This window comes from Tiliqua scincoides, chromosome 4 (genome assembly GCF_035046505.1).
Source record: "Tiliqua scincoides isolate rTilSci1 chromosome 4, rTilSci1.hap2, whole genome shotgun sequence".
NCBI lineage: Eukaryota > Metazoa > Chordata > Lepidosauria > Squamata > Scincidae > Tiliqua > Tiliqua scincoides.
Window position 1 is genome coordinate 11,829,326 of NC_089824.1, and position 25,819 is coordinate 11,855,144.

Consider the following 25,819-nt stretch of genomic DNA (forward strand, 5'->3'; position numbering starts at 1 on the left):
TATATCAATATAAATATATATCAATATATATATCTTTATATCAATATAAATATATTTTTGCTATTTTGCTTTTGAACACATTCACTAGTGATCTGTAGTGCATTATTTATGCTTTTCGGTGATCAAAATGTATTTGCAAGCTATATTAAAAATGGGTTGCGCATTTCAACAATTTCCGGTTTTTGACAGTGCTCTAGTTCCTATCCTGTTAAATAAGCAGGGGATGCCTGTAAACTTTGTTGACTGTCCAAACTCCCCAATTAGATTGACTGCATTTTGAGGAAAAGTACTTGGGGAACACATTTACTTCATGTTCTGAATGTTTTTCTTTATAACCACAAAGCCTTAAAATCTTCTTTAGATAAAGGTGGAAATTCTAACAGTTATTCCATCTGTCCAAGTGGAGCTTGCTGTGTGTGGATTCCTGCAAACTTTCTGTATTTTCTTTTTAAAGGTGCTAGGATTTGTCTTAAATATTTTCTTGTTTGCAGGGTAGTGCACATTAAGTATTTGTGAAAACCTGACTCTGAATGCTTCCACTTCCTCTTCTGTTTTCTAGACTGGGAACCAAAACAGAGAGCAGCACTGGCTATAGGTGAGAATTGCATTATTGTTTGTGTGCATGTGTTCACTAGGCCAAGAACTTTGCTAAGGGAACTCTGAGCAAATGATTTCCAAAGAACTGCTGTGCACAACCATGAATTATTTTCAGAGGATTAACATGGAGAATGATGTGTAAGCCATCCTCTGAATTGTTACATAAGGGAATAGTCATGCACTATCATAGCAGTGCAGAAGCTTCTTCCCTTTTGCTACTTTGATTGCATTTGGATGTTGGAATCAAGGAATTGGAGCCAGTTCTGTGAGTCCTTCGCACCTGCTTAGTCTTCTCCCACCTGGCTGATTACACAGGCCAACACACATTTTGCTTCCTTAAATGTTACACCATTTCCTGGGTATATTTGGGGTGCTGATTCCAAAAATGGCATCCGTTTTGCCCTATCACGTCTAGTTTTGGAGACACAGCATAGCCTCATTAGTGAATGGTTCAAGCAGCTTCCTCATGAGGAAGCCTACACCATGGCTTCCTCATGAGGAAGCTGCTTGAACCACTCACTAATGAGGCTATACTATATCTCCAAACTAGACACGATAGGGCAAAACGGATGCCATTTTTTGAATCGGCACCCCAAATTTATTTATTTATTAGAAAACATTGCTCTTTTTGATGCAGTGGGTTTGGGTTTGATGGTAATTGATAGGGCACATTTTGGTTTTTCATTCTTGTTTCATTACTCTCGAATCTGTTTGATTGTTTGCCTTGATCATTAGTTAGGTTGGAGGGTCTTTGAATGGAAAGATATTTTACACTACAGATAGTTTAATGCAAGAGCAGCAAATTGAATAAAGTTTAAAAAAATTTTTTAAAGGACTTGTTAGAACTTTTGAACCATTTCTGTATAATTATTGGTCCAGAAATTGGCCTTATCACACCCCTTCCCCAACTATTGTCAGGAATACCAGCACATGTATTCAGGTTTTGGTACAAGTGTCAGTTTGAGGCACACAAATATGTGGTGGTCTGAGAGACAAGCTTGTCTTGCTAATTGTCTTTCAGATTTTGAAGAAACCCTTATTACCTGAGCAAAACTTTTTTCTTTTTGGTAGTCCCTAGAAGCCAGTATAACAGAACTTTATAGGATATCTCTATGATGAAAGATTATTCCTCCGTTGAAATACTTTGCAACCATATTGCATAATATTGCTTTCATGTCCTGTTCATTTGTTTTTTCCATCCATGCTCTAACCACACAATAGTGACATATCCATAATTAGAACAGTACGCTTATTTACTACGGTGTGGTTTTAATGGAATAAAATAACTGAAGCATTATTTGCCCCAAGTGATGGCCGTTTTCTGATTCACGTGATGAAGTTCTCTAAATACAAGTACAAATAGCACCTGATGCTGCAGTATTTCTGAAGCTAAGTTGGTGTGGATCTTATCAGTGACTTGGATGGAACTGAGAGCTCCATGTAAAGTGGGTTTATGAATAAATATTTTAAGAAACCGTCTCTTAAATACTGCAGGAATCCAGTTCATGCTTTTCTTAGTTTTTTCTGTGCCTTATGCTTTTCTGGTCTGCTTTTATTACAGTACTGCATGAGTATTGCAAAGCAAAACAGAACTAAACTCTCCTCACTGCAAAGTGACTGTAATGTGTTGTTGCTTCTGACAGCTTTTGATAAACTAAAATTGGGCAATAGTTTTCTGTTTCTCTCTGTTTTGTATTATGCGTTGCTTTCATCAATATGAAGCAGCATACCCAAAACCGCCACTAGATGTCAGCAAGAGAAAAGAGAAAACCAGGTGACCTTTTAGTAGGGATTGTACCGGTGACTCAAAGAATGTTTAATTTTTCTATGCCTTTGATATGTTCAATTTATATTTTCCAGTCTTATTCATATATAAAATTTGTACATGTGTATTGAGGAAAGGATGCAGCCTTGTAATGTATGTTCTGTAATGTGTCTGGGCCTGGGAGCTCCATCTGACCCCTCTTTGATGATGCCCTGATACCAGTGGAAAGCTTTTTTAGTTTTGTTTCAGCAGTCGTTTGCCATGACCAGTGTTTGCGTTTTGTGTGTGTGTTGACCTTCTTATTTGGGTCAGCGCTGTTGAACAGAAGCCAAAGAGGCCATTATTGATCCTGGAGATCACTTCTGTGCCATGTAGTGATGGTAAGGAACTCTCAGTGCTCACCTGTGTTAGTCTGGGCATCCTGAAACCTGGAGAGGGCCTTGTCTGTCTCTATTGTTGGTTCTACTTGCTGCTCTTGTTCAGATTTAATTGTGGTGGTTAGCTGCTGTGGACATTTCTCATGTGAGAAAAGGGAAAGTTAGAATAGAATTCATTAAATAAATGTATGCCTTCTTAAGCTCCATGATGTTAGGATGTAACTGTATTGGGTGCTTTGGTTACAAGGAGGAAGTTGGGGGTGGTGAGCCATTTTTAATAACTAAAATGTACTAAATCAGGGTTGCTAGCCAGGTGTCATCAGGGGCAACCCATAATGGTCCAGCATTACTTTCATAAGTTAAATGCTTTGAAAGTGCATTTCAGTCCAGTTGGCTGCTGCGTTAGGGATGTCATCTGTTGCTAAGGGTCTTCTCATCTGACTAGTCCTATCGGTGTTAAGAATCGCTTTGTTGCCTACAGCTCCCAAGTTGTGGCACATGAAGATAAAAATAGTCAGACTGTTAAAATAAGGGTGTTGCCAAATCCTTTTCTCCCACCCACCCCCACTGTGGATGTTTGGCAGTTTAGTCTCTTTTGCTTCAGTATTCAGATTGACTTGTCTGCCGAGTATTTTCAAACCCTACGCTTGCACCTCGAGGGCTTGGAATTTTGTGTTGAAAATGCAGAAATTCTTGGAATAAATTATGCAAATTCAGCAGGCTTGCACAAATTAACTGTACATGTCGTTATTGCCTTGTTGGTCTCAAGCAACACAGCATACAAAGCACATAACTTTTTTTAATTAGAAAAGCAGCCCTTGGAGTATTGAGAATTCTATTTTTGAAGTCACCTCATTAATCTGACTAACAGAAAACTTATGTGTAATTTGGAAGCTTGTGTCCCGTTATGACAGAGCCTTGTTGCCTAAATAGACTCATAATCCTTATTTTGTTGCAATCCATACAGCTCTAATGTTGTAGTTGACTTGGAGACTTTTAATGTTCCCAATTTGGAATGCTATTTTTTTTGGGAGGGGGGGTATGATGTCATCATTCAGGGAGGAAAAGTAAGGAACAACTCCAACAATATTTAGAGTATTGGAAATTTGTATCGGAGGGTTGCTAAGGTCAGTACTTTTTGGCTACAGAAAGTCCTGCATGAACTCTAACAATATTTGGATTAAAGAAAATGGTACCAGGTATTTTAGGAAAATCCATATTGGAGGGTTGCTAAATACAGTTTTTCTTGACTACAGAAAGCCCTGCATGGACCTCCAAATGCATCTTTTGCAGGAATTATCTGTATTTCTGTGGATACTTCTTGGTAGAAGGTACAAATTTAATGTTAAAGACACATGCAAATTCTCAGGAAGTTCCTGGCTTCTCCTTTAAGAGGTCATATTCCACTCTCTACAGCACAAATGCAGCCTTCTAGATTTATATATTTTTATTTTTAAAAAATGTTAGTTGATAATAAATTAACAGAGAACACACAGGCCAAAAAATCAACTAAAAATGACCATATCATACACGGTAATGAAAATCAGTGTGACAGTTCTGATATTAAACAGACTGTTTCGCATAAAAGGTGGAAAAGATTTCCTGAAATCAAACTTTGCTTAGAATTCCACTCTGCCTAAAATCCTCCTTTCTTCCTTGTATAGAGTTCAAACATACCAAGTTAATTTCTTCATTGAAGTTATATCCCATAACTTGGCAAGTCATTCCCTTGACTTTGTTACAATTTCAAGTTTCCAAAATAATTTTTGCTGGTACATTTAATTTCATAACACTTTTATCTTGTTCTTCTATGGTTTAAAAAAAAAACCTGGTTGTTTAAAAATACTCAGTTAGCAAAAATAGCAACATACAACTCATCTAATAGACAAAAATAAATTTAAACATAGAAATAAGCATCCTCGCAACCAATACAAAATTAACTTAACCAGCAACCTCAACAGGCTCGGTGTTCAAATAGAGTAACAGGTAAGGTTGAACTAAAAACAGTCCCAGAGTTTGGTAGAATAAATATATTCTGTAATCAGTCCCAGTTTAGAATATATATGGTAAGTTTTACCTAAATCTAAGTTCAGCTCTTTCCAGTTGAGAATGAATGAGAAAAAAATGACTGTTTAAAAGTGTTTCCTCTTTGTGTAATACATTTAACTGTTTTTTTAAAATCTGCATATACATATAAAATCTGCATGTTTGTCCTTCAGGTGTGCTTTCTTCAGGTGAAAAAGCACAGCACTTTTTTACCTCACAATTCTAGGCTGTGAGGAATTATTTAACTGCAGTTTCTCTTCCATAAATATCAAAATGGTTCCTGGCCACTGAGTCCTATGTCATGCTCACCGGTTGGGAACAAAATAGTGATTAATGTACTGTTTGCCTCCATTCCCCAAAGGGAGTCATCTTGGCCACTTGGGAATCGGTTTTACATTTTGTACCTCTGTTGTATTTCTTCTGGATTGAGCTCAACCATGTGTCAGGGATGTGTTTGGTATGAAGGGCATGCGTGCAAGTCTTGTTTTGAAAATATGCCTGACTTTCCGCCTGTCTGATTTTGACATGGTGCTCTGCATCAGACAGCCCCATAAGGCTGTAATGGGCTTGGTCATTGTAATCTAATGTGGCATTCCTTATGTCTTATTCTGCAAAAGTAGGTCAAGTTTGAAACTGTATTTCTCAGTGATTCCCACAACCTCTTCCAAGGAACTGCAGAGATTTGTTTTCTGATAGCATTAGAAAATGCTGGGAGGAGATTATGAGATGCTAAGCAAGGACAGTTGAGAATCTTCTGAATGCACAATAATTTGAAATTGAAGCTGGCTAATTCATTTAAGTTTGATGAATTATTTTTAGAGTCTGGAGAGGGATCTTTAGTGTAATCATCTGGTATGAATTGTGGTAATCTTTGGTAATGAAAAGAAGCACATAGAAATAGACAAAAGCAAAGGATTAAAGTAAATATATATATTTTGAGCTCCTGGTAGGAAAAATAATAAACCCTTTTATCTTTTCACAAATTGAAACAATATTCTTAATATTTCTTTAAAACAATTTAAGAAAATCGACTAATTCTGGAATGTGACATTTGATTGTAATTTCCCTTGTATTGTTTGTAAGTGTCAGCCAAGGACTGTTCAGCGTGGCAGGAGATGAGAGTGTCTTTACCCTGTTTCATTCCTGTCTTAAGGACATGGGCAGTCCAATCCTATATAATTCACTTTGTGGCGATGCAGTGGCACCAGCATGGCTTCTGCCATATCCCTCAGGGGAGGCATGTTGAGGACTCCTTGCGATAAGGGAACATTTGTTCACTTGCTCCAGTGTAAGCCCCAGCAGCCACTGGCACAAGTCTGCCATGAAGACAGATCAGGCCCAGAAAGGGGATTAGGATTTGGCAGATGCCACCCCCTCATCTCCATCCTGACCCCTGAACGAACTTACTAGTGGCAGAGGATGTTGCGTTGACCTGGCTGCTTGTAGCTTGTTTGCTGGAGCGGTGCATTTGGAACAGCCTTAAAGCTGCTTACGCTGCTGGAATGAGTGCTCCGGTATAAATGTCCCTTAGGATTGGGCCATTAAACATGCATGTGGCTGGCTGCAAATTGGATACGTAATTTTTATTTGTATGGTTCACTTCTTGTTCCTGTACTGGATTGGGGGATGGGTGGGTTCTTTAGGTCAGAACAAATAGATTTGACTTAGTTGTGCAGGTGGAAAGGGCTAGCAGTACTTCCCAAACTCCTTCAAGGGCGTTGGGAACACATAAGTATGTGTGGGGGAAGGGCTGCATAAGTATGTGTGGAGGATGGGCTATGGCAGCAAAACAATCCCCAGGATTGTGCTGCTGCCAGGGGGGAGGGGGTTTTTGCAACTTAACTGAAGGAGTGCCAGCCTCTGGGGGGGGGGAGTGTGGGGAGCTCTGCAGGGCTCCCCAAGCCCCCCAAACAGTAACAAAAACTATTAAAAACCACTTCCTGTTTTTGATCGAAAAGTGTTAGGGATAAATACTTTCCTGGCTGGTGGGTTCCAGTTTGGGAACCACTGGACTAGGGAGGTTTTTTGCTTGGGCTAGGTAATACCATCCTGGTTGTAGCCCTATTTAATTGCCACCGTGTCTCATGACACACAATAAACTTTTCATTGAAGATGAACAGTTTTGATTTCACTTCATTCATTTTTGGGATCAAGCACCCATCCACATTCATGAGGCAGTTTTCCATCACAGTTTGAGTGCTATAACAGCTTGCTGTGCACGCTGATGCCTTGAAGAGCACTTCAAAGACTCTTCATGGGGTGGTGGTTGGTACTGAAAGGAAAGTTCTGTTTACTTATTCGCTAGTTTATACATAAGGATGTACCTTGAGGTATACTTGTGAGATCACTTCCTCTGTAGTACTTGGTACAAGAAGTGAATGATTGACTTTAAAAGAAAAAGGGGAGAAGCAAGTCTCTAACCACCACAAATGTGGAGTACAAGTAACTTTGGAAAGAAAATGTTAATTCATTCAAGAATCAGAGGATCATTCATAAAACTATGTAGTTTTTTTTAGCCCCATTTAAACCTTTGAATGTAAGACAACTATCCATAATGCTATGGGCTATGAAAATCTAGTCGGCAAATTTGACAGCTGATTTGGATGGTACATAATGAAATTATGTGCTTTTCTTCCCTTCTCTCTTGTTTATGACAGATTTTATTATTAGAACCTTTCTTTGTACAAAGCCAAGAGCTCATTTTTTGTATGTTATCAAATAGTTTCAGTATCGTCCAATAAAATTTGTTATAGTTTGATAGTTTCAAATTCGTTATACAGGCATGCTTTGGTCTTTTGACGGCTTAGGGGCCAGAGCATTGATAAAACTCAAAATCAGATAAAAGTCAGGAGCAAGGTTGTTCTAGGGTGAAAACCGACAAGCGGATCGACAACTCTGCACCATGCAACAGAAAAGACACTTTGCCAACAGTCTGAGGCTAAGAGGCAAAGAAGGAAGGCCCATAGCCAGGGAGACAGACCAGGGACAGACTGCACTTGCTCCCGGTGTGGAAGGGATTGTCACTCCCGGATTGGCCTTTTCAGCCACACTAGACGCTGTGCCAGAACCACCTTTCAGAGCGCGATACCATAGTCTTTCGAGACTGAAGGTTGCCAATATAATGTGCAGAGGACATTCAAGCTGTAGAAAAGGGGCTCTTAAAATCTGCTTTGCGGTAACAGTATTGAACCACTTTCAGGTGGAGCCCTCTTGCAGCAACAGAGGGTATCTGTGCAGTTGGACATCTGTGGGTAGATGTGACTGGTGTATTGTGGTAGTGATCCTCTCCCACCCACACATTAGTATTGAATTAAGATTGCATCATGTCTACCAGAAGTACCAACTCTTCTTTTAATTTTACATTCAAGAAGAACTAGTGAACAACTGGTTTAACAAGTTAAATTCTAAATTAATCTTTTTGGTAATTATAATTTACAATTGTGTGTCTTAAATACACCCAAATGCAGTGTTGTAGCTAATGATCATGTAGCCCGGTGCCAAGCTCAAAATGTTGCCCCAGAAGTGATGTCACAATCAGAAGTGGCATCATGTTTGGGCTTTTTCAAAAGTGAAAAGGCATCTATCTGCTATCTCGGGTCAAAGAAGATTTGTAGCCCCCCCAAACAAAATCAAATTAATTAAGTAAATAAAAAGTGTGCCCCTGATAGGTTCGAGACACTGTATTGGGGTGAAGATGGATGGTTATTCTTCTCTTGCTAAATATAAGAGGGGCACCTCTTGAACAACAATCAGTCTCATAGGTCAGTTTTGAGTTAAGAAAATCCACTTTTTGTTCTATAAGACAATTGTATTTTCATTTTCTGGTTAATTAGCCTAACTTTTGATAGAATACAGATATTCCAATGGGGTTTATTTCATTATATTCTACATTAAGTTACCTTTCCATTGATATATGGTATAAATCATATATACCAAGATTTTCACAATTTTGGTCACTAATGTCAAACTCAGTTTGTTGCCCCCCCTGAAGCTGGATGCCTGGTACAACTGCTACCCCTGTCCCCCCTTAGCTACGCCACTGACTGAAGGTCAATTTGTTCATTCTTTACACACCAATAATTGGGTTTTTTTAAAACTCGAACACAGAAGATCTCCTTTTCTCTCATAGCCACACTCTCTTGGCTTTCCCAAAATATCCTTCTCAGCATGGTACCTTGGAATACAGATTTGACATCTTGTTAAACTGTCAGCACTTCAGAGGCTTGGATCTTAAATGAAGTATTTTTGTGGTATCATCTGTCTTAATATAACAAACATAACATGCTATAAAGATAAATGTCATGCGTCTTATAGTTGAAGCAGAAAGATTGTAGTACTGAAATGTACATGCTGATTATACATAAACTATATAGTCTTCTGCAGCCTCTACTTAATTTCAGGAAACATTAATAACTTAACATTTTAGTCTTTCTATTTGGAGGGATTATTTGTACAAAGAAGCCCTCAGTCATATGAGCTCCCACCTGAAGTGAAAAGTAGTATAGCCCAAACACAATCTTGCAACCTCAGGAGAACGAATGCCTTGTTGTCTAAATTGTCATCATTTAGTTGTCTAAATTGTCATCATGTTTTTTGAATGAACAAGAACTGTGTAACTCAGCTCTTGTTCATTATAAACTAAGGCAGTGATTTTCAACCTTTTTACTTTCGCGGCACATTGGCAAGGCACTAAAATGGTCAAGGCACACCATCAGCTTTTTGACAATTGACAAGGCACACTGTGCTGTCAATGGGGGCTCACATCCCCTAATGGTCCTGTTGATAAGACCCTCTCCCAAATTCCCGCAGCACACCTGGGGACCATTAGCTGCACACCAGTGTGTCGTGGCACAGTGGTTGAAAATGGCTGAACTAAGGAATTCAAATATCTGCTTGGAAGTTACTTTGAGAGCTTGTGTTATTTTCTAGGTATGCTGAAAATCCTGAAGTGATGATGTACATAATGTATGCGTTTGAAATCCACTAAGATAAAAATGAGAGAAGCTATCAGAATTTGCTGTGAAGGAAAATAAAGAGGGTGGGAGGTGTTTTTTTAAAAATAGGGCTACTACACAATTGAAGTTTTAAAATACAAATCTTTGAGTGATGGATGTGACAGGAACCCGTATGGGAAAACCAGTCATGGCTGGAGAACTGTATAGTTTCTTTTTCTGTTTTTGTTCTCTAAAGGAAGTTCCTCCATATTCCATTTCTTAAAAGAGAACCATTTTTCATCTGTAGAAAGTAGGGGGTAGTATTCGAGTTGCATGGACTGTACTGGAAATTGAAGGCTGTGCGGTATGTGGAAACTGTCATGTTGTTCCTGTGGCTTTATTCTGTTGCTTTTGACCTATTGCTGCTTTAATAGATGGTCTTTTATCTCCTTGTCTCAACAGGTACCTTAACATGGGGAATCTTCTTAAAGTTTTGACGTGCACAGACCTTGAGCAGGGACCAAATTTTTTCCTTGACTTTGAAAGTAAGACCAGAGTTTGTTTGTTTTTTTCTTTTTAAAACCAAAGTGTGAGATCTTACAGCCTGCATTCATTTCCTCTTTCCATTATAACCTACTGGTATTTCTCAAATTTATACCGCTGATCTATGAATAGTCTGCTGAGAGCCTTACTGAATGTGGCTTTAGCCACAAATTAGACTCCACTTAATTAGTGTCACTGCCTTTTGGCTCCATCAGAGCAAACGGGGGGGGGGAGGAGCCTTTACTTGCCCTTGAGTTGTGGAGGTAACCAATGGAGGTCACAGCACCCCTGTAGGTTAAGGAGTCTTGGCTGGTGTGTTTATCAACTACAGTGCATAACGTGAATATGTGTCTACTACTGAGGAGTTAATACATATTTGTGTTTCTGAATCTATTGAGAGGAATATGAGATTCTTGATGGTTTGAATCTGAGACTCTGTAGTAAATGCATTTTCCCCATTAAAGGCCTCTCTTGCATACTAGTAAATATAACTGCCATCTGAACAGAGAACTTGCTGAAATTGTGATTGATCTTCTCTCAGTATAAACCGATTTTTCTTTTAACCACAATAGATGCTGTGCCAGTATAGATGAGTATAGTTTTAATGTGCCTGCTTACTGTTTCCAAAAAGGCCCTTATGGCTTTCCCAGCAGCATTACATTAGAAGCACATGTGAATCTTCTAAACTGAGCACTTTCCCTTCCTCGGCTACCCAAGGCAACAAAAAGCCAAAAGTCCTTTCAGTTTCAGCCAGAGCTCAAGTCTGCTCAGGTTGCACAAATACCACATGATCCACGTATCTTTTGGATTATTTCCTAACTATGAACCTGCCTTTCTCTGAATTCCATCTAGCCCAGTGTTGTCTAGTCTGACTGGGAGTGGCTCTTCAAGGTCTCACGGAAGGATTTGTTATCAGTTCTCTGCTTCAGCAGCCCAATGGAGCTCTCTGGAGGGGCCCTGAAATGCATTCCATCCCACCTAAATATTTTTGTTACTTCACAGACTCATAGAAAAGACCTACATGATCATTGAACCCCAACCCCCTGCCAATGCAGGCTACCCTCCCCCCACTGCAAACATCCCTGGATGTCCAGCCTGTGTTTCAAGAGTTCCAGTGATGGAGAGTCTACCACCTTCCAAGGCAGTTCCACTGCGGAACAGTGAAATCTGCTCCATCTTCACATTTTAGCCCCTCAGATATTTATAGATAGTTTTGTCAATGTGCCTATTGCTTACTGTTTATATATTGTTGGCAACCTTCAGTCTCGAAAGACTCTGGTATCGCGCTCTGAATGGTGGTTCTGGAACAGCGTCTAGTGTGGCTGAAGAGGCCGATTCGGGAGTGACAATCCTTCCACACCGGGAGCAAGTGCAGTCTGTCCCTGGCCTGTCTCCCTGGCTGTGGGCCTTCCTTCTTTGCCTCAGACTGTTGGCCAAGTGTCTCTTCAAACTGGGAAAGGCCATGCTGCACAGCCTGCCTCCAAGCGGGCCACTCAGAGGCCATATATACCTTTTCAGTTGTTATAAAAAAAGGTCATAAAGTGGTTCATTTACCAGAGGAAATGTTTAAATAGTTCCTCATCCATTTAGTCTATAAAAGACAGAAAGGAGATGCTAGCAAATGGCCACCGAACAGGGTGCCATGCTGGAGTGAATAATTGCTTGCTTGCTCCCCCCCCCCCACTAAGTATAAATGGTGCCCCCTTAGCTCAGTTAGTACATGGGGCAAAACCAGTTAGCAAAATGTTGTTTCTAATTTTGCTATTAAATGCATTTTGGGGGAAATCATAAGCAAAACGTTTAACATGTTGTATCTTAATCATCACTTTCGCAGGTCATAATGAAACTAGGGGTTGCACTTGCATATTATTTGTTTCAGGTTGATGCTTGTTCCATTGATGTCTTTCTACAGTCATTGTACTGCTTAGCTTCTTTGAACAGGATTCATCAATCATGATTCATGTTTGTTTCAATAGCACGTTCAGGGCTAGTGTTGCTACTACTACTGTGTAACAATTTACTCCTACTCTCCTGGTCATTGGCTCTGTTCTTTCTTGCAGTATGACTAAGGACATAATCCTAACCAACTTTCCAGCACGGCATAGCTGTGCCAGTGGGGCTTGTGCTGCATCCTGCAGTTGGGGGGCAGTCACAGAGGCCTCCTCAAGATAAGGCACTGTTTGTTCCCTTACCTAGGAGTTGCATTGCCCTTACCTCGGTGCTGGAAAGTTGGTTAGGATTGCGCCCTAAGTTTATTTTGTAAATATTTTTATACTTATTCCAGTGAAATGGTTGCAAATTTTGTGGCTCTGAAGTTGTTTATATAACCAATATTTGGAGGTGGCAAGCCCCTGAGTGGTTGATCTGAGAATGTAATCCCCATACACTTCAAAAAGCAACCAAGGCTACAATCTTAAGCATAATGTCATGAAGCAGGGAATACCTCTGTCTAAATTCCTGAGCTATCAACCTCTTCTATTTCTGTAACTAACTTACAAGGCTTCCGCTGACCAGATTGTGAAAGGCTAAACTGAAGAAAACTGGTTTGACAAACAATAGCTGTCACCATATTTCTCCCCCCACAACCCCCCCAAAAGAAAACACACACATCCATTTCATGTCCTGTTTAGAGCAGAATCGTTTGTATGTGCATATGAATATGTAGAAGTAAAGTTAAATTATCAGTATTCCACATTTGGTAGATTGCAGATGTGCTCTGTAAATTACTTAGGTTATAGAATCAGTTAAATAACTGAATATATGTGTTCAAATACTACATGAAAGATGCTGTTCAATAGTACTACGTGCCTGCATTTGAAAACCCGGTCACCGCAAAAAGGACATAATGTGCTTTCCTGTTTGTTTAGATGCCCAACCTACAGAATCAGAAAAGGAAATTTATAATCAGGTAAATGTTGTGTTAAAGGATGCAGAAGGAATCCTGGAAGACTTGCAGTCATACAGAGGAGCCGGTCATGAAATACGAGAGGTAAAAGCATGGCTGGATAAGTGTTTTTGTAATGAATTTAGTAAGCCTGTCATATTTCTCACAGACATGTGTGTGACCTTTATACCGATCAGTAAAAGGTCAGGGTATTTCATTTTCCCATCAGTATTTTGCTGCTGGAGTGGGGAGGCAATCCTTCTGCCAGACAGGGCCTTAAGTTGTTTTATTGCACTTAATATAGTTATGCAAGTAGGTTTTCTGGAGAGCAGGTGTGAAGAGAGCAGCGTGACTTGGTGATAGAACACAAATTTTGTAGCCCCTGGTATCCTTTAGATAACAGATTCTCAGGCAGCAGTTCTGGGAAAGTTGCCTCCCCGAGATCTTGAGTTGGTTTCATTTTGAATGCAGAAGCTTTGTAGGTCTCACAGCCTTGATTGGTAAGCCACACAGTTCCTGTTCTTCTGTGCTGTGATCCTTGTTCTCCACTCACAACTGACTGACATGGGAGTGAGAACTTGTGTGCAGTAAAGAACTCACAAGGTACTTCTCTAGGGAGCACACATGGGGCATACAGAATGATCTACGTTGCGGTTTGGGTGTCCTGTGTTATATATATGTCTTGAATAAGAGCACGTCCCCATTGTATGAAGCAAACATCCTTACATGTATGTAATTTTCCAGGCAATACAGCATCCCACAGATGAAAGGCTCCAGGAGAAGGCATGGGGTGCAGTCGTCCCTCTAGTGGGCAAACTAAAGAAATTCTATGAATTTTCTCAAAGACTAGGTAAATATCAGTGTAGGCTAATGAGTTGATTTTTCTAATTACCAGAACTACTACATGGTTTATCCCAAAGTCCTTAATCACAGCTGTAGCATGGTAAAATTACTGCTAATGGCTTGTAAAATAGCTTGTACATCTGCCTAGAAATGTATTTTCTTGGACAATCCACAGGCACCTGGATGGACTCTTGAAAGAACATGATGCTTTTTTGTGGCTTGGTTTTGCAATAAATGAATACAGCAGGATGTTCAGTGTGTTGAAACTGTATTTTATGTAAATGTTTTCATGCAGAAGCTGCATTACGAGGTCTTCTTGGGGCCCTGACAAGCACTCCGTATTCTCCCACACAGCACCTGGAGCGAGAGCAGGCTCTTGCCAAGCAGTTTGCAGAAATCCTTCATTTCACACTTCGGTTTGACGAGCTGAAGGTAAATGCAGAATCTTCTGGGATTGACACTTGTCCAGTGTGATGGATAATCTATACTTCATATTACACTGTGTATAGTGATATTTGGTCATCCATCAAGTGTTGGCCAAGTGCAGAGGGAGATTCTAGGTACATGCAAACCTCTGCTATGGTGGCAGGCCAAAGGGACCAAGACTCCATCTCTAGGTACAACAGCAGCTGTGCCAGCACAAATGGTGCTTGTGTAGATTCATGACATGGCCTCTTCCTACCAGCATAAACTGCTGGACCAAAGCAGTGTGGTTGCACCGTGCAAGTGCTGCCTGTTCCACTACCAATGTTGATGGATATGTGCCTACAAACTGTCACCTGTTGTGGTTTCCCCACTGTGTTCTTTGGGAAAAGATGCATAAAATAATTTGATGTTGTCTTTTGAAAGATGTTTAATAGTTGTAGAAGATTCTTTACTAGCATAGCTCTTCATAGGATTAAGACCTAAATCTTGTTCACTATCGCAGCCCTTAACATGGGTCTTTAGTATACCACTCTTACCTTCAGATCACCAATTATTCATATGGAGTTATTTGGAAGGAGTCATAGATGGCAAACACAGTTTCATTTCCCACTACTGTAAAATGTCTGACACTTGAGGAGCAGGCAGTGTGTATACGCAAGTGAAATTAAATATAGATGCATCACCAGGACCTACTTCTTATGTTTTCTTCTTAGATGACAAATCCTGCGATACAGAATGACTTCAGCTACTACAGAAGAACTTTGAGTCGTATGAGAATTAACAATGTTCCAGTAAGTGACCTTTCTGTAGAAGTGCTTCTTTATTATCCTTGTATCACATATCACTTTATTCAAAAGCAATAACATATTGTGGTTTTTTCTCTTTTTTTGATAGGCAGAAGGAGAAAATGAAGTAAATAATGAATTGGCCAACAGAATGTCCTTATTTTATGCTGAAGCAACGCCGATGTTGAAAACCTTAAGTGATGCCACAACAAAATTTGTTTCAGAGGTATGTGTATGAATACACTTCTCTTTTTAATAGTTATTTTTGAAAATCCAGATTTTTTTCTGGAACATGAGTACAGTTGCTGCTGATGTATTTCTGTTTTTTACACGGATATAGGGGTCAAAGCTTGAAGGTGTTTTATATAATGTGGCTCTCTGATACAGGCTTTGTATCATGCCTGTATCAAGTTGTATCCATGAAATATTGTCAGTCTTTGTACACATCAGGATCACTGTGGTTCAGTTGTGTGTAACTCAGATCCCTCCACTAGCCCCTGTGAGTCTCTGTTCCTTAAAAAATTATACGCCAACACATATTTTCCCCAGGTGACATGGATAATGTAAAACAGTTTGCACCTCAACTCCCAAAATCCTTACTGTTCACTTTGCATGACCAAATGGAAGATTACATAAACTCTGCTGTGACAAAAATACATTTCAGGATTGAGCCGGTGAGAAGTTGTTTAGCTGAGTTCCCTCTTGTATTTTTGTAGGTTTTGTTCCGCACAGTTCTTGTATGGGAATACTTATTGGCAACCTTCAGTCTCGAAAGACTATGGTATCGCGCTCTGGAAGGTGGTTCTGGCACAGCGTCTAGTGTGGCTGAAAAGGCCAATCCGGGAGTGACAATCCCTTCCACACCGGGAGCAAGTGCAGTCTGTCCCTGGTCTGTCTCCCTGGCTATGGGCCTTCCTTCTTTGCCTCTTTGTCTCAGACTGCTGGCAAAGTGTCTCTTCAAACTGGGAAAGGCCATGCTGCACAGCCTGCCTCCAAGCGGGCCGCTCAGAGGCCAGGGTTTCCCACTTGTTGAGGTCCATCCCTAAGGCCTTCAGATCCCTCTTGCAGATGTCCTTGTATCGCAGCTGTGGTCTACCTGTAGGGCGCTTTCCTTGCACGAGTTCTCTATAGAGGAGATCCTTTGGGATCCGGCCATCATCCATTCTCACGACATGACCGAGCCAACTCGGGCGTCTCTGTTTCAGCAGTGCATACATGCTAGGGATTCCAACACGTTCCAGGACTGTGTTGTTAGGGAATAATAGTACATATTATTATGTACTATTATTATGTACTATTATTATGTACATGTTAGTTCCATGACTGTGTTGTATGGGAATAATAGTACATATTTCCCCTCTTTATATGTACCTAATCCATTCCTGAAAACAGTCCTTATAGTAAAAATCTAGATAATGAATGCAGATATTGCATTAATGCAGATATTGCAGATATTTTCAATGAGAAAAATTCTTACTTGTTCCAAAGCCAAGTTCCAAGTTTACCCCCAAATCACCTTAAATGCCTAATAGCACAAGGAAAAAGTTGTGTGACACAGTAAAAGAGAATAATAACATTTAATAACATTATACAGCATCAATAAAGTGTTACTTAATGATGAAAATGTTTCAGAAGTTCTAGAATCACATAATGAAGTTTAGCACTTCAAGATTAGTTGCAAACTAAAAGCAACTTTCTTACATTTCACCTGTTTTCCCATTTTCCCCATCATATTTTAATCTTCTGTTCTTTAGGACCCATATTCAGAGTAACTTGTAGAAATGCAGCACAAAAATCAGATGTACTGTAAAAGGGAGCGTATTATGCACATGCTTTATACGCGTGGGATGTGCTGCTTGTCAGGCAGTGCATCTCACATGGAGGGCACCTCCTCCCCACTGGTGTGTGGTCCCCTTGAGGGTCCTGAAGAACACTTTCCCTAAAGCCTTCAAAATCACACTTGAGAAAAGGAGGCACCTCTGGACCTCTTCTACCAGAGAGAAATCCAAAATTTGATCCAACCGCCTGGAACTGTGTTTTGGGCACATGGGTTCATCTCCTTTCTATTTCCGGAGCTCAAAGTGGAGAGAGGTGTACTCATTGGGTAAAATGGGAGGTGGACTTTGACTCCACAAGATACTTGGTCTTCTCCAAACCCCCCATTCCCAGAGCTTATATCAAAAATCTTGTTATGGATAAAAAGGAGCGGTCTTAATACATGCAGGATGGTTGTGAAATCTGGATAGTGAAAGTACTTTAATTGATGGCTCTTAGACAAGCCAGGTGTAGACTGTACAACCTTCTGTGTCTCATATTTTTTCTTGTGTTTGCAGAATAAAAATTTACCAATAGAAAACACCACAGATTGCTTAAGCACCATGGCCAGCGTTTGCCGAGTGATGCTGGAAACCCCGTAAGTAGAAAGACTCCTTCAGGCCTGACTTTTTACCAGGTGCAAAACAAACCTGGACATCGCATGAAGTTGTCTGGTGGGGAATAAAAATCTGTTTTCATGTTGCCGTGTGTGGTTTTACCATTTTCTATGAAACCGTTTCAAATATTTTGTAAGGCTCCCAGATTGATTATAGTGGTAACCTCGAAAAGACAGATTTATTTCGCTAAAGCTGCAGATGATTTTGGGGAAGCCAAAACCTAGAAGGAAGAATAAAATAAGAACCACACCGTATCCTGCTGTGTGGGCCAAAGCAGATTGAAGTTGTCTTGGTCAGAATTAGATTTATGGCATTAGTTGGGGACCCATCAAGTTTGGCAGGGGAAGGGGTGGAGAGTTTTCCCCACTCGCCCCTGACTCCCTAGCCTTCCATGACATTTGGTCATCTACTCAAGCAGTGCAAGAGGCAGGGCCAAGTCTCCCTCCCAACCCTAGCCCCGCATTGTCCCAAAAAGAACACTGCTGCTGCCTGTATTTGGGATGGGATGAGGCAGTACTCCTCATGGGCCAGCTGCAGCATTTTCTCCTACTTCAGAATCACTCAGACGACCATTTTTTCTTGGGTGTAAAGAGAAGGATTCTGAGTTTGCCTTTGCCTTTGGAGATGCAAACAGGAAATTGTGAGAAATTTAATTTGATCTCTTGCAGACTTCACATCTTTGGGTAAATTCCACAGTCCTCTCGTGCCATTTTTGTGGAATGTCATTGTGTGTATTAGCCTTATGGGGATTTGATAATCTCACCTTCGTTTTTGTTTTCTGTATATACTGGAGCTGCTTTGCCTGCTCTTTGTCTGACCTCAGATCTCCACAGGCTGTGTCGGGAAAAAAACAACACTAGAGGTTTCTAAGGAATTCTGCCTGGGGATTTCCTGAGGCAGGAACGATCTTGACGAAGGTGATGTCTCCTCAGCAGTTCCTTATTTTGCTCTTGACTTGAGTGTCCAGTGCAGTTAAAGAAGTTCTTTCAGATATTCCCACGGTGGTATCTGAGGAGAAAATGAACAGTGAGAGTGTTAACAGGAAATGGTCACCACTCCTTCGTAATAACCGAGAGGGACCAGTCTTCCTCTTGGGAGTGTCTCTGAAATTTCCAGTTTTGGTTGTTCTCTTGACTACTTAAGCATTGTATTCGTCATATTGCTGGTTCTTGTGGAAATGGGTTTTAATATTTTAACTGGAATGTATCAAAGGTATCTCTGTAGTTTTGTAAATGGTTTTATTTCATGCATAATTCAGGAAAATATAAGCGCTGTGCATCTTTGCCTGCAGCACACTCTGCATGCAGCTTGAGCTTTTTTTCAACTTTTCTGGCAGCTTTTCTCTTTGGTTAAGAGCAAAATGAAGGTTATGTTCTGTGTCTGGGTCAGGACTGGAGCAATGTCTCCCATGTTTCAGTGGGCAAGAACCAGATATAATGATTGAACTCTGTGCTTGACAGTTAGCACCTGTGAACCAGCTATAATTGGTTGTCATGTGGTCAGTCCTCAGAGATGGTTTTAGCAAGTTGCGATGCACCACACAGCAGTAGGAAAGCAAGTTATTCCCAAGCACCAGCCCTTGTGATCCAAGGTTAGGCCCTATTCCTCAGTGAATGTGCTGTAGTTGTATAGGTAGGAACTCTTTGAAAAGGCTGTTACACTTAGAAAAGTTGTTCTGCTGACCTTGCCAATGCATTAATGGGTAGAAGCTTTACCCAGCATGTAATTAGTTTGTGGAACTCTTTGCCACAGGAAGTAGTGATGGCATCTTGCTTGGATGCCTTTAAGAGGGGATTGGACAGATTTCTGGAGGAAAGGTTCATTACGGGTTACAAGTCATAGTAGGTATGTGCAAGCTCTTGGTTTTAGAGGCAAGCTGCCTCTGATTGCCAGATGCAGGGGAGGGCACCGGGACACAGATTGTGTCTGTTGGCTTGTGTGCTCCCTGGGACATTTGGTGGGCCACTATGAGATACAGGAAGCTGGACTAGATGGGCCTTTGGCCTGGTCCAGCAGGGCTCTTCTTATGTTCTTAAACTTGCTGTAGGGATCCACCTTTTGATAACCAAGTATTTTCTTTAAATCCCAGGGAATACAGGAGCAGGTTCACAAATGAGGAAACAGTATCTTTCTGTCTGAGGGTAATGGTGGGTGTCATCATTCTCTACGACCATGTGCATCCAGTAGGCGCTTTCGCTAAAACTTCAAAAATTGATGTAAGTTTTGGGATTGGGTGGTTACCTCAAAAAAGTGCTTCTTTCCTTCCCCATTGTTTGTGCGCGCGTGTGTGTGTGGGGGTGGTGGTGTCACCCTCTCCAAAATACCAAATTTATAATTAGGACCATAACTGAATTATTTATGTATGTTTGTGTAGCATTTCTATTTTAAAAATCCATCTGATTAATGAAGGTGGATTGTGTTCAGTTGAAGAAAATTTTAATCAACATAACATTGCGCCTCTGATGTAGTAATACGTATAGTTCTGTTCTGGAGTGCTTCAGAGAGGTGACGGATGCAAACAGATAACCCAGGGCTGGTTTGCCCATTGCAGGGCTCCGAAACAGGGAGTGCTCTGGGTTGTTTACAGGATCTTAACTTATGGCTGTTGTTGAACATGCTCTACCCTGCCTTATGTAGTGTATACACAGTTACTGCATTCCTGATTAAAAGTTGTTGCTGTCACAGGAATTGGAGGAGTTGTGTGTGGGGGGACGGGGACGGGATGGAACTGAGACCTTTGTTTTCAAACAGCATTTGAGATTCCAAGCTGTGCAGTGGTTGCCCCCAACCATACCTGTTCTGAAGTAATGCAGTGTGTTTTTGTTTCGATTTCTAGATGAAAGGATGCATCAAAGTTCTCAAAGACCAGCCTCCAAACAGTGTAGAAGGCCTTCTAAATGCTCTCAGGTACGGCTCTTGAACATGGAGAAATTCATAGCTCCATTTCTTTTTGAAAGGTAGTAGTGAGTTCTGGCAAATGAGACTCAGGGAGCAATCCTAACCCACTTTCCACCACTGGCAGAGGTGGCACTTATGGAGACCTCCTCAAAGTAAAGGAATGCTTGTTCCCTTACTTTGGAGCTGCATTGCCCTTATGTGTCAGTTCAGGAAAATGGGTTAGGACTGCACCCTCACTGATACTGAGCAAGTATAAATACAGCATTTTAGAAGTTTCTCAACTCTTTTGGGGGACATAGTTAATAACAGAGGATGGATTGGGCTGTAAATAATGTGCAAGGCATCAATTTGTTTTTGTTTACTTCTCTCCCCCCCTTTTTTAGGTACACAACAAAACATCTGAATGATGAGACTACCTCCAAGCAAATTAAATCTATGTTGCAATAACAGTTACCTGGAAATTATGCCCTGCTGTAAACAGAAGACAGTATTCTGCAATGACTGAGATGCACAGTTCTTTTTTTAAAGTGATTGAATTACTATCATGTTCAGTCTTGCTTCTGATTTTTTCTTCTTGTCCTTTTTTCCCTTTAAAAAAAAAATCACGTTCTTGTTCTTGAGTAAGCTGATAACTTCTTTTCTGTGCCAAAATCAATGAAAATTATCAACTCTGGAAAGTAATTCTTACTTTTCAGAGTGGCCATTTACATGGCAGCTAATTCTGTGTTGCATTTTGGATTTCTCTGTACTGGGGAAAATTCTGTGACTTGAACTTAATATTTTTAAACGTGGTTTTTCTTTTTTGTTTTTTGGAAAACTAATATTTAATATTGCTTCTTGTGCATGGCAAAACTGCCTATTTCTGCTATTTAAAAAAAGAAAAAAAGAAACTCTCAGTGACTTCATTTTCTATTGCAGCTTTTTTATGTGCAGCCATGAGGAAACTTAAGAGCAGATTTGTTTAAATTAACTGTGTTTGTACAAATGGTACCCAACACAAAGGTTTTTTTTTAAGAAAAAAAAAATTGAGTAAAAACTGTTTGTTTTAAAGAGTTAAGTTTGCATTTTGACTCATTTTTGTAAGGATGTATGTTGTATGTTTAATAACTAACATTTAAAACAAAAGTGGTGTGTGCGTAGCCAAAATTACGTATGCATGTTCGTGTCAAATGATTGGCTGTGGAGACAACAATAAAAATCGGCTTTCATTTTTCTAAGTGTGATTTGTTTCACCAGTATTGTTGAGAGGTCTGCCTGTGGTCCATTGGCTTTTCTTAGGATCTTGTGTTTTACGCATACAAGAGCCAGTGAGAATGAGGGCGTGCTTCCTTAAATGCATAATTGGATTGTTAGAGTCCTGGCTTGAATGGTGAGTGGCAGCTCTGCTGTCCCATGATTTGGGTCAGCAGTGCAGCTTGCACAGGTGTTAACTCAGTGTGTGGTTGGTCTATGGAACTCCTTGCCACAGGATGTGGTGATGTCATCTGGCCTGGATGCCTTTAAAAGGTGATTGGACAGGTTTCTGGAGGAAAAATCCATTACGGGTTACCAGCCATGATGTGTATGTGCAACCTCCTGATTTTAGAAATGGGCTATGTCAGAATGCCAGATGCAAGGGAGGGCACCAGGACGCAGGTCTCATGTTATCTGGTGTGCTCCCTGGGGCATTTGGTGGGCCGCTGTGAGATACAGGAAGCTGGACTAGATGGGCCTATGGCCTGATCCAGTGGGGCTGTTCTTATGTTCTTAAGTCACTTTTGCTTCAAGGCTAAAGTACATGCAACATTAAAGAGTCATCTTGCAGTAAGAGACCTGACTTGATTCGTAAGTAGCAGCTGCATTGAGCTGCAATTTGAATTGGGACTGAAATATGGAGGTCAGGGGTATTTAAACTTTACCTCTGCACTGTCTTTCTGCAAAACATCCTCTACCTACACAATGCCTATGTAACGACCAGAGTGGTGTTGTAGCAAAAGGTATTTTCAGGGTTTAATAGCTGGGGGTGGAGGGAGGAGGAAAAAGGCAATATTCAAGAGCCACACACTTCACTTCCTGTATGCAGGGAGAGGGACAAAAATGCCCCTTGTTCATAGGATGCTGGAGACCTTCCTGACGGCTACTTAGGACATGTTCAACGCATTTGCTAATGTTGACCTTTCTTTGAGCCCTAAATGCTGAGCTCAAATAGCAGTATCAGTGTAGCACAGCAACTTTCAAAGATCAAATGTCTAGACCAGAAATGTTTTGATTTGCCTATCATAGTGCGGTGGCGTAGCTGGAGGGGGGGCGGAGCACTGGAGCTAGGAGGGAGGTGGGCGAGCGGCCCCTCCCTTCGGAGCCATTCCCAGCGGGGGGTGGGGAAACAGAGCCATATGGCTCCGTTTTGCCCCCCCTGCTGGGAACGGCCCCGAAGGGAGGGGCCGCTTGCCCACCTCCCTGCCAGCCCCAGTGCTCCGCCTCCCCTCCAGCTAAGCCACTGTCCTAGTGCAAACTGCGAAGGAGCCTGTGAATGGCATTCCACAACTCATGTGTTCCCTTTCTTGCATGCCTGCGGGAGGCATCCATGAAAAACATCTTCTCGTTGAAAATCCTGTTGCCCTATTTATGGTTTTAGCAATGTCAGGTTTGCGCAAGCAGTTTTTGGAGGTCACCATCAGCACACTTGTCATTGTTGGTGGTATTTCCTCCAGTGAAACAATGGTTTGAACCACATCCTTGAAAGCAAACATTTCTGATGTTTGTGTGGAGGTATAAATGCCCCTGGAGCATTGTGGGAAATCTACCTTTATATATAAGCTAGGTGTGTGTTGCTTTGGGTGAGGATTGTTCTTGCTGCTGGAAGAATGCAAGCCATTTTTATGTTGGGTATCAATAAGCAGCCTGCCTTTGGGTGCTGGGCTTGATGAGCTGTGGCACTTGGTAGTCCTATACCTTTAAGAAATGCATTGGGGTTGATGGAAGAAGTGAATGGCATAGACCACAGGTGGTCAACTTTTCTTCTTCAGGGTTCCTGGACCTTTAAGAATTGTGTAGGAGAGGAAATTTTCAGTAAGTGCAGCAAGCTGTGTGTAGTGTGATTCTGCACAAGCACGGGAGAGGCATGGAATTTGCTGTTCAGCTTACAATAGCTTCCTGAGACGTAAGAACATGAGCCTTGCTGGATCAGGCCCAGGGCTTATCTAGTCCAACTTCCTGTATCTCACAGTGGCCCACTGGATGCTTCAGGGAGCACACAAGATGAGATACTTGCATCTCGCTGCCACTTCCCTGCATCTGGCATTTATCCTCACAGTTCCCAATGAAGACAGTAGCCTGCTGCTTGGGTTTAACATGGACCACTTTATTAAACACAAGTGACCAATTTGTGATAAATAAAGTGACCAATAAAGTGGTCACAATAAAATTTGTGACCAATAAAGTGACCACTTTATTAAACACAAGTGACCAACATGAAACCTACTGAACACACCGTCCCCTCACCAGTCTGGGGTAGGTGAAAAAACTGCCATCCATGGGCAATTCAGATGAGAAAAAAACCCCAGCCCTCATGATGAGCGACTTGCTGGTTTCAGACTGTACATGGCTTGTAACCTGTGATGGAGTTGGTCTGTTCTAACTCTCCCAACACTCAATTTGAGCAGATGTTCTGGTGTTGGTGTGAGAAGAAAAAGAACATCACTCTATCCATCTCCTGCATAATTTTAGAAGTCTCAATCAAGTCCCACCTCAGGTGCCTGTTTTCTAGAATGAAGAGCCCCAAGCGCTGTAGCCTTTCCTCATAAGGAAGATGCTCCAGCCCAGGAATCATTTTGGTTGCTGTCTTCTGCACCGTTTCGAGTTCCACTATGTCCTTTTTGAGATGTGACAACCAGAACTGTACGCAATACTCCATAAGTGGCCTGACCATCAGTTTGTACAATGGCATAATATTGGCTGTTGTATTCTCAATCCCCTTTTTAATGATCCCGAGCATGGAATTAGCCTGAAGCATGGAGACACTTGGTGTCCATCCTTTTTAAGTTCCTTGTTCTGACGTTGCCATGTCATGTCTGCTGCAGTCTCAGAAGCCAGAGGGCTGCCTGCAGAAGTTTTCTGGATTGTTGGGGCAGGGGCTTTAATGCTGTGCAAAACCCCTTGCCTTTCTCCGATGGCTACCAGAAAGCAAAATGATTGACAACAGACAACACTTTGAGGCGGTAGGTGCTTTAAGCTCAATGTTTATGTGAGCAAGTGCCATTTTTGGACTAATTGGCTAGCCTTTTATTGATAGCATTTTATGTCAGGTTTCTTCCACTGTGGACCTCACGATCATTCATCCAGGGATTGATCAGACCTAGATCCAATTTTAAGTAAGGTGGCTATATCATGTTAACAAGTGCAACCCCTTGGAGATCTTTCCCTTACTGGCACCTTGAAGAAAATGCTAAGAAGTTTGAATGCCCTTGAATACTGTTAGATTCCCCCCCCCCCATGGCAAATGGGGGGACGAGTTTAATCCTGGATGTGAGAATTTGGGTGTTATAAGCATATTTTCATTTGAAGCTCATGCCTCTATGTGCTTTCTCCAAAACCACAGGCTCTCCCCTTCCAAGATATGTACATAACTGTGGCAGGCACCCCTACAATTTTTGGCACCCCATGCTGTTGTGCCGTTTGTCCATAGTTGTGCCAGGCTATTTGTAGAAGAGCAGATGGAAATGGTTCTAGCAGGCTGTGCCTATTCCAGGAGGTCTGGCTTCTTGTAAGGGTGATGCCGCTCCAGCCCTGGGCCTGCCCTTCTATTGAACTTTGCTTAACTGCTCTCTGCTAAGAATTGCCTTGCTTGTGCTCCATTGTGTCTTGGGAAGATACTCCACTGATAGCGATTCAGTGACTTGAAACAGTAATAATCTTTCCGAGACAGAGGGGACTCTCCACCTTTTGAGGTTCTGCTTCTGATCAGTGTCCATGGGTGTCTGTGTGTATTCCAGTGCGCCAAAGGCAAAAAACCCACCAATTCAGTGTTTCCCCTGTTGGTTCATATCTCACCTGAAGTGCACCTGTACATTTTCTGGCTTGCATGGCTCTTGAACCTACAGTAGCCAAGCAGCCCACCACCACTACAAACATCTGTATAAGTGTGAAACCACCTGTACTGCAGTTGGCAATGGGAGATATACTAAGGGGGCCAAAAATGACTTGTGATGGTCACATTCTAACCTGGGAGTTCTGAGTTCTTGGGTTGTACTTGGTCCTGGTCGTGGCGCCTGAGGTCCTGTGCTAAATGCTGCTTTCCCCCTTCACTTGATG

The 25,819-nt window shown here is 41.4% G+C and overlaps 1 protein-coding gene across 4 annotated transcripts in view; it reads left to right on the forward strand.

Annotated features, from left to right (window-relative positions):
* Positions 1–21,742, forward strand: part of CYRIB (CYFIP related Rac1 interactor B) — a 76,229-nt gene extending 54,487 nt beyond the window's left edge. For 3 of the 4 annotated variants that reach the window (XM_066623279.1, XM_066623278.1, XM_066623280.1), the window contains exons 3-13: positions 560–595; positions 10,182–10,264; positions 13,130–13,251; positions 13,891–13,996; positions 14,285–14,421; positions 15,129–15,206; positions 15,310–15,426; positions 17,534–17,613; positions 19,722–19,848; positions 20,469–20,539; positions 20,914–21,742. In XM_066623279.1, coding sequence (XP_066479376.1) covers positions 10,192–10,264; positions 13,130–13,251; positions 13,891–13,996; positions 14,285–14,421; positions 15,129–15,206; positions 15,310–15,426; positions 17,534–17,613; positions 19,722–19,848; positions 20,469–20,539; positions 20,914–20,977 — 975 coding nt within the window. In that variant the 5' untranslated portion in view covers positions 560–595; positions 10,182–10,191 and the 3' untranslated portion in view covers positions 20,978–21,742. Of the gene's footprint in view, positions 1–559; positions 596–10,178; positions 10,265–13,129; positions 13,252–13,890; positions 13,997–14,284; positions 14,422–15,128; positions 15,207–15,309; positions 15,427–17,533; positions 17,614–19,721; positions 19,849–20,468; positions 20,540–20,913 lie in introns of all 4 variants that reach the window. The other variant, XM_066623282.1, reaches the window with a different exon arrangement.
* The last annotated feature ends 4,077 nt before the right edge of the window (positions 21,743–25,819 follow it).